This window comes from Orbicella faveolata, unplaced genomic scaffold, assembly GCF_042242905.1.
Source record: "Orbicella faveolata isolate gen_17 unplaced genomic scaffold, um_ofav_v1 contig_48, whole genome shotgun sequence".
NCBI classification, from domain to species: Eukaryota; Metazoa; Cnidaria; class Anthozoa; order Scleractinia; family Merulinidae; genus Orbicella; species Orbicella faveolata.
The window spans coordinates 4,876,571-4,892,500 of record NW_028301578.1 but is presented as its reverse complement, the minus strand read 5'-3'; the positions used below and the strand labels follow the sequence as shown (position 1 = coordinate 4,892,500).

General features: G+C 40.7%; 1 protein-coding gene across 2 annotated transcripts in view; it reads right to left on the bottom strand.

Annotated features, from left to right (window-relative positions):
- LOC110054799 (RNA helicase Mov10l1-like) overlaps positions 1–15,930 on the bottom strand; it is a 33,993-nt gene that overhangs the window by 466 nt on the left and 17,597 nt on the right. For both annotated transcript variants that reach the window (XM_089281655.1, XM_089281656.1), the window contains 13 exons: positions 15,143–15,234; positions 13,761–13,819; positions 13,400–13,495; positions 10,534–10,733; positions 9,292–9,360; positions 7,951–8,181; positions 7,029–7,094; positions 5,685–6,023; positions 4,818–4,967; positions 3,097–3,204; positions 1,763–1,903; positions 930–1,022; positions 1–172 (listed from right to left, as the gene is read on the bottom strand). The exon at positions 1–172 is cut by the window's left edge and continues 466 nt beyond it. In XM_089281655.1, coding sequence (XP_089137781.1) covers positions 1–172; positions 930–1,022; positions 1,763–1,903; positions 3,097–3,204; positions 4,818–4,967; positions 5,685–6,023; positions 7,029–7,094; positions 7,951–8,181; positions 9,292–9,360; positions 10,534–10,733; positions 13,400–13,495; positions 13,761–13,819; positions 15,143–15,234 — 1,816 coding nt within the window. The remainder of the gene's footprint in view (positions 173–929; positions 1,023–1,762; positions 1,904–3,096; positions 3,205–4,817; positions 4,968–5,684; positions 6,024–7,028; positions 7,095–7,950; positions 8,182–9,291; positions 9,361–10,533; positions 10,734–13,399; positions 13,496–13,760; positions 13,820–15,142; positions 15,235–15,930) is intronic.

Sequence of the window (15,930 nt, the reverse complement as noted above, 5' to 3'; positions counted from 1 at the left end):
TCGTAACAACGTTGCATTTTTTTGCCTGTAAACAACTGTTTCTTGTAGACGTATCCTCTGTTAACGTGTTTTCAAGAAACTTCGGAGAACTAGCCTCTTCATTGTTCGCTTGAATTTTATCTTTAGCCCTCAGTGCTTTTCTGAGCAGGTCAGTGGCAGTATGAAATTCCTCCTGTTTCAAAAGACAGAACAATCATCTGTCACTTTAAGACTTGTTTAAGACTTGGACTTGGAAAGTAATGAGGCAATTACAGTTGGAACCCGCTCATTCGAACTCCGTTATTTCGAATTTCCCGATATTTCGAACTCAAAACCATTTCCCTTGGATTCCCCCCTTCAGTCATTTACTATCGTTTAGTTCAAACTCCCGCTATTTCGAACGATTTTTCGTTTCCACTGCGGGTTCGAAATAGCGGGGTTCAACTGTACTTTGGTTTTGGTTTTACTACGGTTTGAGATTGACTGAGTAGTCTAATTGGTAAGTAGAGCGATTTTAAATTGAGTGTGGTAAAACCAAAACCAAAACAATTACTTATCAATTAGACTACTCAGTCAATCTCGAACCATAGTAAAACCAAAACCAAAGTAACTGCCTGATGACTTTCCCAACTCAATAGGTCACTTTCGACATTCAGCTTGAGGTACCAAAAGAGATATGCTTTCGAAATGCAGCTTTATAGTGAGGCCTAGAGGACATAACCAAAAGAAATAAATCAAAATGTCATTCAATTCCCTTTATCTGTCCTCTAAGCCTCACTGCCAAGCTGAATTTTAATATATCGAAAACAGTCTACTAAAAATCGTTCTCAAATTGGTTTGGTTTTGGTTTTACGACACTCAATTGAAAACCGCTCTATTAAATTCAAGATGATAAATAGCTCTGATGGTAAAAACAACAGTGATTCCGACAGCAAAAGGCGCATTCTTACCTTCATAAGTTGTTGGTCAAGGGACGGCAAGTCACAGCCCACATAAGCATCATTCATGACACAGTACTGGAGAAGACAGCACCAGTAGGGATCCTAAACGACATATCAAATCTGTTACATAAAGGAACAACTCCAAGTGCAAGTTAACTTGAGGTAGAGGCCCATTCACTGATTCATGCGCGCGCTCGCCCGCGTTGCTAAGGAGGTCAAATTTCACTTGGGTCAACCTGAGCGCGGGAAATTTAAACAATTCGAAAACTTTCAAATTCGGCTCCATTTTAGATGTTTTTTCTTTGTGTTTCACAAAATTCAAAGTAATAAAGTACAAGCAAACACAAACTAAAAGAAAAAAAAAAAAAAAAGCGCAAAAGACCAAGAAAAACCATCTCCGTGTGGCTTTCGTGTGCTTCGTTTGTTCTTATCGAGCCGCTGGTAGTGTAAACTGCGCACGCGCTGATAGGGTAACTCCCGATAGATATCGCGCACACTTCCGGTTTCTTTAAATGCTAAAGGAAATGCGGTTTTTAATTAAATCCAGCTTTTTTTGGACAAGTTACGATTTAAGCTAACGTTTAAACAAGGGATATCATGACCGTGACGATGTTTGGATATCTGATCTTAATTAGCAATTAATTCTCAGTTTTCTCCTTAGTTTAGTTTCGATTGAAGAGATATATCGAACACTCAAGACAGTGTTTGACCACACTTCCAAACACCTCGAAGTTCGCCAAAAATACTTCGGAACGCGTCGTATTTTCAACTCTCTTCTCGGTGTTTAGAAATGGGGTCAAACACGGTCTTTCGTGTTTGACGTATTACTTCAACTCGCTAACCTGACATAGCACATGTGGATTCCCAACCACAACGAGCAGCGCCTGGGCACGAGTGATAGCAACGTTAAACCTCTTGGGATTACTCAGGAAACCAACACTGTGACGTACATCAACACCAACCAATGACTCGTTAGAACGAACCTGCAACCAATCACAACACAGACGATAGTCAGGGTTAATTCACTTACAAGACTACATGTTGTCAATTTAGGTTCTGTCCACCATAACGCATCTTCGGTGAGGCATATTCGTCGGGGGGCTTTCGCTTGTAGTACACGCTGATTTGATCGCGAACGCTGATGGTTTACTTTGAAATCGCACGCTTTGAAAACGTTCTCTGAGACAGTGATACTTGAAAATGGAGTCCTATCAGTGTGAAAGAGAAAACGGAGCATTGTCGATCGTATAATGTGGACGACAGGCGAACACACATGGATGGACAGGCGAACACACATGGATGGACAGGCGCATCAACGAAAACACTGTAATGTGGACGGGGCCTTTAACTCAAAATATACAACGGTCTGGAGTAAATCTCACTTTTGGCAAATCTTCGAAAACGCATCGAAAGAGTCTTTAGTTCTTATCATCCACCAAAAAAGTGAAAGCATCCGTCAGAACAAGCTTTCTGAAAGTATGATGCAACAAACAAACACCGGCTTGAGAAAACTCTGAGATGCTGGGTATCGCTCAAAAAGGTTAAAGCAATTTAAACTACAAGGACAGCACAACGGAAATGGAGTAGGACATTTTAAAGGAGCTACGTCACTGTTTGCGCATCCTGGAAAGCTTATCCTAAATTTCTCAAATTCGTCATTTGTAATCCGTGTTAATCTTCTCCATCCGTAAACATCTTTGCCCCTTTATGGTTTATTATTATTTCTTTGATGTTTTTTCTGTCTTAGTAAACTACTATTTTCAGGTTTTCTTCAATTTAGAGGTTATTTTGAACGTGGCCAAAATACCATGAATGAGCTCTTTTAATGGCCAGTATTTCACTCTAGCTTTGTTTCTGTCGAAGACTGTATCACTGGTTGAAATATTAGCAATTAAATGATAGTCTTTTCTATTCCATTTCCGTAGTAGAGGTCTTCCATTTCAACTTGTTCTATTCACACTATGAGTGAGCTATAGAGGTCCCTTTGAGTCCCTTGGAAAGCGGGCCAAACACCCCCACCCAATTTTTCTGGGAGTACCCCCTGGGTAAAACCTTGAGAGTGCTGACCAAGGAGCTATGAAAACTTGATCATAGATCTTTATGAAGTTCACTTTACTCTTTTTGGCACTGAAAGGTAATTTGAATACATGTAGGACGAAGTTCTCGCCAGACTCACTGTTGATATGATAATAGCGAGTCTTTCCTGACCCTGAAATTCCTCCACAGACCCAACTTTGACTTCTTCCAGTCCCAGGCGATCCAACAGGAGACGGAGCTTTTCCACCTACAAAAGAAAACGAATATGAACTATAACGACTATGAACAACTTGGAAAAAACTTCGGCCTAGTAAATGTCTTTGATGGTGAGCGAAGCGTGTAAAAATCTCTTTTATTGGTATACTACAGTCGCACCTCTCCACAACGGTCACCTTGGAGACAGAGGAAAGTGGCTGTTGTAGAGAGTTGGCCGTTGTGGCGAGATAGGGGTGTAGACATCGGCAGGTATATTTTGCAGGGTGCAGGGTGCAGGTTGCAGGGTGCAGGTTGCAGGTTGAAATTTAATTATAACTGAAAAACCGCTGGCACTAAAAATAATTAATAACCTATATACTCGTCGGGGGTTCTTACATAAAGTAGTTCGCCTGTTTCACGTAGTGAAAACACGCTGTTATTAATATTTAGGCCTTCTTTGGCAATCTTCTAACTTGTTACGCCGTGTACAGAAACCAGAAACTTCGTACGCTTCCCAACATGTTTGTGATCGCACTTGGTTTGAACGATGTTCTCATGTCCATCGAAAACACGATCGATCCGCTATAAGTACTTATCGAACGACACGCAGGGACTGGTGAAATCTCTTCAAAGCCATCTGGATGGCCGCTCCACAGATGTCTCCATCGATTCCAGATTTGGCTCGAGTCTTCCCTCAACAACAGAAGATTGCCATCACAAATGAAGCAAATAAATAAAGAAATGAAATAATATAAGATTTTAACCGACGGAATATACTAGCGCAAGCTCAGTGTGCTTCAGTTCATTTTGGTACTCACTGGGAAGAAACCAAATTCAGCAGATATTTGAGATGATATTTCAGATGTTTCTTCAAAAACAATAATTCATTGCAGGCTTAAAATCATAGAAATATACTCTCCTCCCATCGCTTCGGCCGGTTTGGCACTTAGGTGGAAGCCACCTTTCTGAGCGACTGTAAACAGCGTCATGTAACAGTCACGGTAATTCTACCAACTGTACGTTTTTTCAAGTGCCAGCGGTTTTCCAGTTATAATTACATTTCAACCTGCACCCTGCACCCTGCACCCTGCACCCTGCACCCTGCAAAATATACCTGCTGTGTAGACATGACACCTTTTTTTCGGGGTTGCAACCTTTTGTTTTCAAAAATGTTTATTGTAGCATATATAAATCAAAATGTATCAATAAAACAGAAACTTCACAAAAATAGACACCAATGACGGATTTTGTAAACACGGTTCGCCAGTCGTTGATTAACTGGCCGTTGTCGAGAGGTTATTTTGGCAGTTGGGACGAGTGTTAGTGGCTATTGCCGTTGTGGATAGGTGGCAGTTGTAGAGAGGTTAAAATAACAGTGAATGTATAGACTGTTCGCCGGGACAAAAATAAATGGCCATTGTAGAGAGGTGGCCGTTAGAGGGGGTTCGACTGTAATGAGGATTTGAACTTATAGAATAACTGTTAAACCGAAAGCAGCTTTCACTTATTTCAAACAAACAAAAACAAAACAAAACAACAAGAAGAACATGAAATTTCCGGGCGCAAATTGGTACGCGCGTCAATTTTCCTACTCTTTTATCATTTCTTGATCGACGACCAATGGGAACAGCTTAAGACAACAGATGAAGGACTTGCGGTACAAACCTGTTTCCTGTAAGGAGTAATGACACCGATATCAGTGAGTTTGAGGGAGAACTTGTCGCTTGATCTGAGAGACTGTAAATACTTCACAACTTGAACAGCTTCCACTGGGTTGAACCATGATGGACTGTTACCTTCACGAATATCTTCTCCCTAAAACAAAAACAGCTATAGTTAGCATTGAAAAGTTGAACGGTTTTCATTTGAGTGTACAAAAGTAACTGGCTTTGCATCAAACTACACGATTGGCTTAAAACCTCGCGTCATTTTTTCATCCAGTCAGAAGCGAAACCAAAACCAATCGCGAGTCACTCGCACGCGTTTTCCCGCGCTTTGCGTCAGCTACATGTAATTACTTCGAGCTTTGATTGGTTTAATGCATTGTCTGTGTCCTTTCTGATTGGCTAGAGTGATTACTTTGGTTTTGGTTTTACGACACTCACAAGGAAACCGCTCTATTGTAAAGCAATGAAAATGAACTACTATTTTAACATAGCCAGTAACTTGGCGCGAACTAAATCAACGGCGTGAGCAAGCGTTTAGAATTCGATGAACGGGTATCCTTGCTCTATAAAATGACGTGTTTAAACAATCATTGGATGAGGTTTTTGTGATATCCAGATGTAAAATCCTTTCTTTGCTCATCTTTAAACGTTTAACCTAATTTTTTCAAGTTCGTCGTTTGTAATCCGTGTTAATCTCCTCCATCCTTAGCCAACCTTGTTCCTTGACGGTTTATTGTTATGTCTTTGGTGTTTTTCTATCTTAGTTAACTACTATTTTCACGTTCCCTTCAATGTAAAGGTAATTTTACACGTGGCCAAAGTATCGTGAATGAGCTCCTTTGACCATGCACGTGTACAACTTTACCTTCAGGCCGTGAAAAATCACTGGAAATCCTTTGTTTGGAAGCCTTTCCCACTGACACAAACTTTCCCGCATCCGCACATCAGCACAGGGCTTGAGCTCATCATGGTAAAAAACAGCAGAGGAGAGTTTGAGCACAGCTGGGTGTGAACGATAATTATTTATCAGTTTGGTAACTAGAAGTGGATCGTAGCAACCATGGTCAGAAAATTTGTCTTCATTCCTACAGTACAGCGGTCTGCCCATTAAGCGCTCCAGCAGAGAGATTTCCAGTCCATAGGAGGACGCTACACGAGATTGGAGGACTGGGCCGAGCTGAAAAGGATCGCCTGCGAGGACGACCTGAAGGAAAGCAAAAAAAAAAAAAACAAAAGGTTATTTCTTTCTCCAATGAAGAGCTTAAGCAATGACGATAGCGATGACATGACGTAAAAAAAAAATATATAGGTAAGGTAAAGTCTGCATACGAGACAAGTTGCGCATTAGGCCGGAGCTTATCTCCGGTTTCTGTAGCATGAAGCGACTACGACTATTTAGTTCCCCCCCCGTCAGATGAGATGCTATACCATCGCAGGGTTACCCCAGCATTACGTTCGCGGGTACCCATTTATACATCTGGGTGGAGACGGGCACTGTGAGAGTAAAGTGTCTTGCCCAAGAACACGATACAATGTCCCCGGCCAGAGCACGAATCTGGAGGGCTCGATCCAGGGACGAAGCACTAACCATGAGGCCACCGTGCCTCTATTCAACGTATCTATCGGGTTTTAAACCGAAAGACGGTCCAGCTAAAAAAAAAGTAGGGAGAACGTTCAGCTCCAAACAACAATGCGAAAAATAAGTCGCTGGGATTCACATTCTTCAAAATGCGCGGAATTTAGTCCATTCACGTAGTCGTTTTGCAGAAAATGGCCACTACATGTACCAAGATTGAAACGGCACGCACAAAGTTACTGTTAAGTAGAAACAGATAGGCACTTCTTCTTATTCCTCGTCACTCCCTCTAGAACATAGGGCCGTGACTACTAGCTTCCATCTTTCTAGGTCTTTAGCTGCCCTCTTCGACTCCTCTCACGTCAGACACACACTAGATAAACTTTATTAACGTGGGAATATGAAATATCCGAGGGAAGTTCTCTCTACTTAAAGGGAAAACCTACATATACAAGCCTAGTATTCTAACGCTAAAATTGTTTCATTCAAGGACCTGCTTTGCTCATAAACCCTTAGTTTGGCGACATTATTTTTGTCGTTGCTGTCATGCTTAGCTTAAGCTCCCTGTTAATTATGACTCGCGTTAGCAATAGCCCTATTCTTTTCAGAGTCAGCTACTAAACAAGTATCTACCTGACCATCATCCCCTGCGGCCAGTCCAACAGCGACAAGACACTCGGGCTCAGTAGCTTGTCCTGCCTGGAAAAACAACATTGCGACACTTGACAATCGCTGCTTGATCGCGGTCACAACTCTCTGGCAGTTTTTCTACGACATTTTAGACGATTTGATTCACTGATGAACTTGGATATAAATATGTTTTATTTTCTCTAAAACAAAAGAGTTTCTGTTCTTTATTACAATGTTTCTAAATATAAATTGTCCGAAACTGAGTTATCGATTCTAACCTTGCATAAGGCTGAAATTTGAATTGACCAATCAGGATTCAGAAGGCGAGAAAACTTTACTGTCCGGTGTCGTGATGTAAGAAATGTATCTTAACAGGAAAGGTATTGCAGTCAGGCAACTTTTCTCACTGGAGACGGCATTGACTGTTCACGTAAAGGGCTTTAAAATTCCAAAACCCCTTCAGATTGTAAAAAGTGAAAAGTTTGAAACATTTTGTGTCTCCAAGCTTTTAATCTGGAGTTAAAAATGGGTTGCCACGTCCGGCAACTCGCTCATGGTTCGTCGAATGTCGCCAGATAGGAAAATAGTTGCGATATTTTGAACAAAATATGTTGTTTCTCGTCAAATTGAACCCTGCATTCTTGAATTAAAATATTAGAAGAAGCCGAAGCAACTTTGGTATTGTCTTAATTTTTGTTAGCTACATGTACGAAGGAAAAGACTGTTATCGTGTCGTTTAGGACAGTTCGGTTTTGACTGCCACTCGCAGTGCGGGCTCAGTCGCCGTATGCAAGGAAGCGACCCTTATTGCAAAACTCGGACCGTTCAGGGAACCAATCAGAATTCTCCATTACGTCGTGGACCAGTTTGCCATGTAATACATGTACGTGAAGATACCATGATTTGTCTGACTTAAGTTACAAACCTCATCAACAAATGCATGCGTGATATGACCTGCCCGCAATCCCAGGGAATACAGCTGACCTGCTGTACTGCATGTGCAGATTATGACGCGATAACGCGCCGCCATGTCCAACTGATCCGTGTCAGTGCAGTACGGAGTGATGGATTCTGGGATACTCTGCGCTCGCTGAATAGCATTTAGTCGGACCATGTCTCCTTCTTGAATGAAACCGCTCATGTGAAGTCGTTCTGCCTGAGAAGAAGTAAAATAAAGTGATGTTATTAAACCTAAAACGGTCTGCTCGACAGATGCCTAGAGAGGCAGCGTGGCAAAGTGGTTTCAGGCGCTGGGTTTGAAATCCCGTTTCAGTGTTGCATCTCGCTGATAACTGGATTTTGTCCCAGTGGTCTCGAGTTTAAAGGAGCTACGTCACAGTTTGAGCATCTCCAAAAGTTAAGCCTAAATTTTTCAAGTTCGTCGTTTGCAATCCGTGTTAATCTTCTTCATCCTTAACCTTTCTTGTTCCTTTATGGTTTACTATTATCTCTTTGGTGTTCTTCTATCTTAGTAAACTATTATTTTCAGGTTTCCTTCATTTAAAGGTAATTTTGGACGTGGCCAAAATCACTCCTAATACTGTGACTGAGTTCCTTTACTCCTCGTCCTTGTGTTGTTAAAAGCTTACTAGTGTGGCCCTCTGCCAGCTGGATCCTTCACCAGTGTTACGTTTATCTGAAATATTTGTTTCTCCTGTTTGAGTGACGTATCTGGAATCTAGCATTAAGCTAAATTGAAGATACCTTTTGACGCAATACAACAAAACACTGCGAAAAAAAAAACAAACAAAAACACACACACACACACACACACACACACACACACACACACTGCGAAACATTGGCCAACGCTTATTTCACTTTTCGTCACCTAGTTTGTACAACTTTAAAATTTTACTACTGGTTTCTCAAACTTGGCTAACCAACGAGTCAACTAAGGGACACTGAGAATTTATCTGCAAATGGAAACTTAAATTCTCGCAAGACTAAGCAGGTTCTTATATGTGGGTTACAGTTAAAATCATGATAACATTTTAACCACGAAGTGTGACTGAGATGGGAGTCTATATTACAAGAAAATATATAACACAGTTGTGAATAAATACTGCATATTCAAGAATCAAACCCAAGTTTATTTATTTTTTTGATAATCAACAACTATAACTCCTTCATAAATTGCCAATAACTACCCCAAAGTACAAGAACCAATTTTGCCAGACTTCCAAAAATGTAGTAACACATCTCATTTTATGTTATCAAGTTTACTATCTGTTTTCTAGGACATTCTAGTGCAATGTGTACTCACAATTAAATCAGCGGCGCTATTTGACGGGGCACAAGCCAGAATTCGGCTGGAAGGAATTCTGTGAAAGATCTAGAAAACATGCGGAGGTTATAAACATCACGTTGATAGCGAAGCAGGAAAATCCCTAAATAGATTCTGCGCTAAAGCTACACGAAATACCGCAGCGTATAGCTACATTAAAGCACCTTTGAAGTAAAAAATAATTCCTGCTTATTTGAAAGGCTTTTCAAAGTAAAGAAGAATGGCGTTTTCTTTCTTGGAATATCTTTTTTCGTTCTAGAGATATTTGCGTTTTTGTATTATGCAAATAAAGAAAGTGATGACGTCATAAATAGTTCCACTTGAACAGTAAAATAGTGAATCAAGAATATCTCTAGAAATTTTGGAGCAGTGTTCTTCAAACTTGGCACCAGGAATGTACATGACAAAAAAAAAAAAAAAAAACAGAATGAAACCTTCTGTGTTGTTGCCATGGCAACACTTTTGGCTCCAGTCTCTTTCTGTGAAAAACCAAATATGCCCATTTGCAACCCTTTGAAAAGGGACAGAGGGTCTTGCTCAGAGCACAAATGGTTCCCATATTGTCTTAACTCTCCCCATTAGATTGTTGGCAGTGGATGACCCTTGCTTAACATAAAATCTGGGAATTTCAGTTTTAATTAAAACAGGACCAGCGGCATAACTGTTGCCATGGCGATGGCACGACAGGTGTCATTTTGTTTCTTTTGTGATATACATTTCTGGTGCGAAGTTTAGAGAACACTGCTCTAATACTTCTCGAGATATTCTTCATTGAGTGTTGAACTGTTTTAGTGGAACCACCTATGACATCATCACTCATAATACAAAAACGTGAATATCTCATTGACATCAAGAGAAGATAGTAAATCAGTGAACAGACTACAACCAGCGTGCCATGTTACAACATAGGCCAGGGCCTAAATTAACCTCACATCTAAGATCTAGGGGGGTGCGGGCGGGCATGGATGACGCAGTATTGAGCGCGCTCGCCTACCACCAATGTGGCCCGGATTCGATTCCGGCCCTGTGCCATATGTGGGTTGAGTTTGTTGCTGGTTCTCGCCTTGCTTCCAGAGTTTTTCTCCAGGTTCTCTAGTTTTCCTCCCTCCTCAAAAACCAATATCTCCAAATTCCAACTGGACCAGGATAGAGGAGCTGCATGAAAACCAGTTAAGGCTGGCGTGACTTCCTCTCTAAATATTGGATTTTATTTAGTAATACCTGTAGAATAGCCTCCACTACAGTGATAGTCTTGCCAGTTCCAGGAGGACCAAATAACAGATATGGAGTTGGGCGACATTGACCACTAACTATACGACAAACAGCCGCCCTCTGGCGTTCATTCAGGGACGTATTGTACAAGAAATCTTCAGGTCTATCTTTACTCGAAGACTCAGCTGTACTAGCGTTTAAGGGTGTACCTTTCAAAAAATAAAAACACAGAAAAAAAAAAACCCACGAAGTTATTTTGGGACACTAGCCTATCGCTGAGGGTGTAACACTGTGATGATCAATCATGTCTTCATCTCTTTCTCCGCAGTTTAAACATATGGTCTTTCATAAATTCACTAGTATTTTCATCATCTACGGGTATATTACAAACTCACAACGTGACCAGCTCCCACTTGGCATGATAGCTCAGTTGGTAGAGCACTGCACCGGTATCGCAGAGGTCATGGGTTCGAATCCCGTTCAAGCCTGGACTTTTTTCAGTCTTCAATTTCACAACTGCTTAAGAGCCAGTTCCTGTAAATACCGAGAATGAGATGACAGTCGCGAAATTTTCGATTTCTTTATATTTTGCCCAAATAACCTCTGTAGTGAGTTGTTTTCGAAAATACCATTCAAAGGTCCTGAAGCGCTTTAGTTTTTTCGAAATCGAGGAAAGTTTGCAAATCGCCATTTTAGCTGCCTGACGCCGCCGAAAATGGCCGCAAATTGTTCATTTTCTTTTCGCTCGTACAGATCAACGCGATGATATCTATCAATATACTTTGGGCAGCTCATAGTGCATGTCTTGCTGTTTCTAAAGCATTAATTTGATTAGCAAAAGCTCCAAGTTTGATCATATTTTAGGCCGATAAAAGTACCTTCATCGAAGCTCGTGAGCGAAATGGCTACTTTTAGCTAATTTCAATACCATCAAAAGCCCACTGGTACATTGAATTTGAAATCGAAACTAAAATTTTCTGAAAGCCCATACTCTATATTATGATGTGTGAAAGTCTCTTCCGCGGCCCGAAAAAACTAACCCGTCGAGAGACATAAACGTGTGGTACATTTTTGTAAATTCGTCATTCGCAAAACCAACATGGAACTTGGCCAGCTACCTTCATCAAGAACAAAAATAAGCGAATGGAAACCTTTTTCGTCAATAAGGATACTTGTAATCTGTTTTTTTCCCTTTTAGATTGACCACATGATTAACTTCTCCAAACATTTGCAGTTAAATGAAACTAGACGCTGCTTTTGGTACATTTGATTGTTATGCAAATTTATTTCGATCACCGGCACGTGCATATCGCCCGAAACTGATTTTCCTTCCGCCTACTGTATGTTTCTTTTTGAAGGTTACAACTGTAGCACACATTATTCGTTCAATATCGGCAGTTTTAACTTTTGTGGAACACCGATGGCCACAGCCGAACTTGTCTTTAAGTAAAAATAAACATTTTGAAACGTGAAGTTTGAGTAAACAATCGGTTACAGTTGCATCCATCATGTTTGGCGTAAATATTCGAACACAACCATTTCATGTAAACAGGTACACTTTGCTTTAAAAACAACCGCCTCATCGCAGCATTTCTTGAAATCCTGGTCTGAGACCAGGTAATGCCGATAACAAAGCGCGAGCAGTTGACGAAACTTCATGATCAACTGTCGAAACGTTGTACTTGTGGAATAAGCAAGATGATTCAACCTTTGTATTTCTTACCCGTGTGCTTGCAATTCTTATGGATACAGTTCCCCTGTCTTTTACCACCAGCTTTATAGATGAATCGTTAATTTCCTATCATTTAATATGGCAAATACCTCTGAATAAAACACATACTGTGACATCATTTTTCTTGGAGTGTTCCAACAGGCGTCCGCCAATTGCAAAACGTAAGGAGCAAGACAGAAAAACCACTAAGGCTTCTTCCTCAATCGCACTTCGTTGTCCAGATTTCTTTCTTACAAAGTTTCCGGACTTCGCTCTGTTTTAAAATTGCAAGACTTCGCCGTTCTGTTGGCCAGTCCGAATAATTGTCATGGTGTTAGTTGAGTGAGTTCTTGACTTCAGTTCAGACCATCCGGCAAATGTGGAGAGGTTATTCGAAAATTTCGCAACTGTCATCTCATTCTCGGTATTTACAGGAACTGGCTCTTAAGTTGTGTATGTAACTGCGATGATCATTGATGTGTTCATATCTTTCTCCGCAATTGAAAAAGAACATTCATATATTCAATTGTAACGAAGACAAAGTTGATATTTTCGATGAAAGATATTTGTATTTCAATGTTTGTTGTGCGTGTAAATTCATAGGAAAACAAATGCAGCCATAAATTTGTGTTCGTTCTAATTTGAATCGTCGACCTTCGTAGATTCGACTCGGAAAGTAAAGTATTTTGATCAATGCGGTCTGCCATTTTTTCTTTCAATCTGTGACGCATTTTGTACTCTTATAAGGCAAGAAGCTCCCTACTGTCGAGTATCTTTATATTATCATCTTGGCAGGATTTTAAGAAGCTAAAAAGCATCCCTAGATCGTGGGAAACGAAACAATACTGATTTGACTTTTGGAACAATTCTAAACACAACACAACACAACACAACACAACAAAAGCAAGCATTTTATTTTGCCAGATTTACAAGAAAAGAAAAAGACAGCAGCAACAAATAATGGGGGACCAGTAGAAAGTGAGGATCATAAACAAAGTCGAGGATAGAAACTGAACGCTACATGGACAACACTTGAAAACATGTGTGACCCACAGAATTCCTTTATTAGCAGTTCCTACAGTTTCTGTAGTTAGCAAAGTGGTTGTGACAATGACGATTTAAAGAAGACATGGCAAGAAGAGTTTTAAATTAGCATGAAAATACCTTGTTCAGTGTCTGTCTTTTGTTTACTTGTCGATGAATTAGCGACGGCCAAAGTCAAGACTGGCAACTTGGGAGACAACGTCCTTGGAAACAAAACTAAATAAGAAAGAACAAACATATAAAAAGATAACCAGGTTTAGTTCACAAAGCTATCGCCTCGTGCGACTCTTACGCTTCTTTCGCGCTTAGCAACCTTCCGCGTGCATACATAACTCGACAGTTGCACGCTGCAAGCTTACCATCTCTTAAGTATTAGAAGAAAGCAATTTGTGCTACACGGTAATTGCTTGAAGCCATTTACACCCATGACAAGCTATGATGCTTTTATAAATCCATTTTTTTTTTGTATCGACGTAACTACCTTCTTCTCCCAGAGTTAAAGCAAACTCGACCGCACGGTGAGCTCTTCTAAGTGTCGTCCTACATGAAGGAAAACAGAACACAAGTTTGGTCATCTACTCATCCGAATTGTACACTGAGTATAGAGCGGTTTTGAATTGAGTGTTGCACAACCAAAACCAAAGTAATCACCCTAGCCGGTCACAAAAAACATAGACGATACAGTGAACCAATCAAAACTTAAACCAAGTACATGATGACAGCTTGTAAACAGCTCAAAGCGCGGGAAAACTAGGCTCGATTACCAGCCGCTGTTCGGGAAAAGAGCCCGCGCTCCTCCCCCGAACTCACGGCTGGACTCGTGGACTTGGCATTGTTAATTCCAACCAATAAGAAATCTGCCTGCCTGAATCGAGCAGGCTGCATAAATTAGCTTTCTCGCAGTAGCAAAGGAGTTGTTCGATATGAAGTGCGATCGCATTAGTGGGATATTTAACCAAATACCGTCAACTGATGAAATCTCGCCTGATCTTAACCATAGTAGCATATACAACACGCAAAATAGTCAACAGACTTATACGTTAGAATCTATATTTGAATCATGTGGTACCAGAATATGAGATAACGAACAAAGTAAACAAAGGGAGTGATAAACGCAAACAACGATTTCAAGAAACAAAACACCCAGTCAAATTGATGTGTACCTCAGTCTTCTTGAAGAGAAGCAACACCAGTCTCTGACGAAGCCAGACAAGATTAAAGTCTTAAATGAGCCAAAGCAAACCGAACAAGCAAAACATAAACATGGTGTCAATACCATTTACACCAAAATATGTGTGACCTTTGACATGACAGTTGCTACAGCATAGTCAAACAGCTCTGCTCTACTTTAAAAAAAAAAAAAAAAACTCTTCTATAGAACACAGCATGTAAAGCCCTTCCGCAACAATAATGTCAAATAAAATAGGTTGGAGGGCCAAAGTTAAAAGAAGTGGCGAAAACGCCACAAATTTTAGGAGCCGTAGGCGTCATGTGTGCCTGCCTATGATTGTCATCAGATGACATTTCCGGCCACCTGAAGCGCCGCAAGAATTACATTATGAAGTTACGTCACAGACATGCTTTGCCACTCACGCGTCCAGCCGTCTCTTCTCGGGGAGGAACGTAGACCGGACTCGAGAAAGCGGCGGAAATCGAGCCTAGGGAAAACGCGTGCCAGCGAGTCACCATTGCTTTAAGTTTTAACCTGTGATTGGATGAAAAAGTGGCGCGCGAGTTTTAAATGCCAATCGCTTAAATATGGTAATGCAAAACCAAGGTAAATGCGAAGACCTTCAACGCCCAAGTGAAAACTGCTCTTACAAGCTAACAACGATTATACCAATAGCGTGAATTGCCTCTGACCTGTTAAAATAGAACATTACATCACACTCCTGCATAGCAAATCTGTTGTGGAATTCTTCATTAAACTTCAGCAAAATGTCATCCTTGCGAACCTAAAAATATGGAGAAAATGACCTCACTCGTGCTATATGGTAATAAAATAAATATAAAAAGAACCAATATTTATCAGGACAATTATTAATAGACGGATTTGGTTAACGCGTTTTTGTTTCTTTGTTGCCACCCAATTCAAATCATGTAATGATCCATTTAGGAGGTTACAATTGTGCAATTTGACACACGCAACTGATTGCATGGAAGTATGTACAAACAGAACAGTTGTAACCTCCAAAATGAATCATCACGTGATCTGAATTGGGTGGTAACAGGGATGAAAACTGTCTATTCTACTTTTCACAGCGTAGAGCACTTTATCTTTATCGCTAATCCACTGCCCAATAGAATGTGAATAGACCGTTTTACAGTTGCCTGTTCAGTGACCTGGCCTTTGCATGGCAGCGAGGCTGGAGTTGACCGTGTTTCGATACAGACCTCACTGCTTTTGTCATGTAAATGCACCTAGTTAGCATCAGAACAACTTGTTTTACACACACAAAAACAGTGCGGTCTGCATCAAAACGAGGTCACCTCCAGCATCGCTGCCATCCAAAGGCCAGGTCACTGAGGAGGCAACTCTAAAATGGTCTATTTACTGCGTGTAGACAACACCAACCCCTTACTTCAGAATGTTTGTAAGGCTGCCCGAACAATTCACTGATCTTAAAACACGAGTCTAGGACATAGTTTAC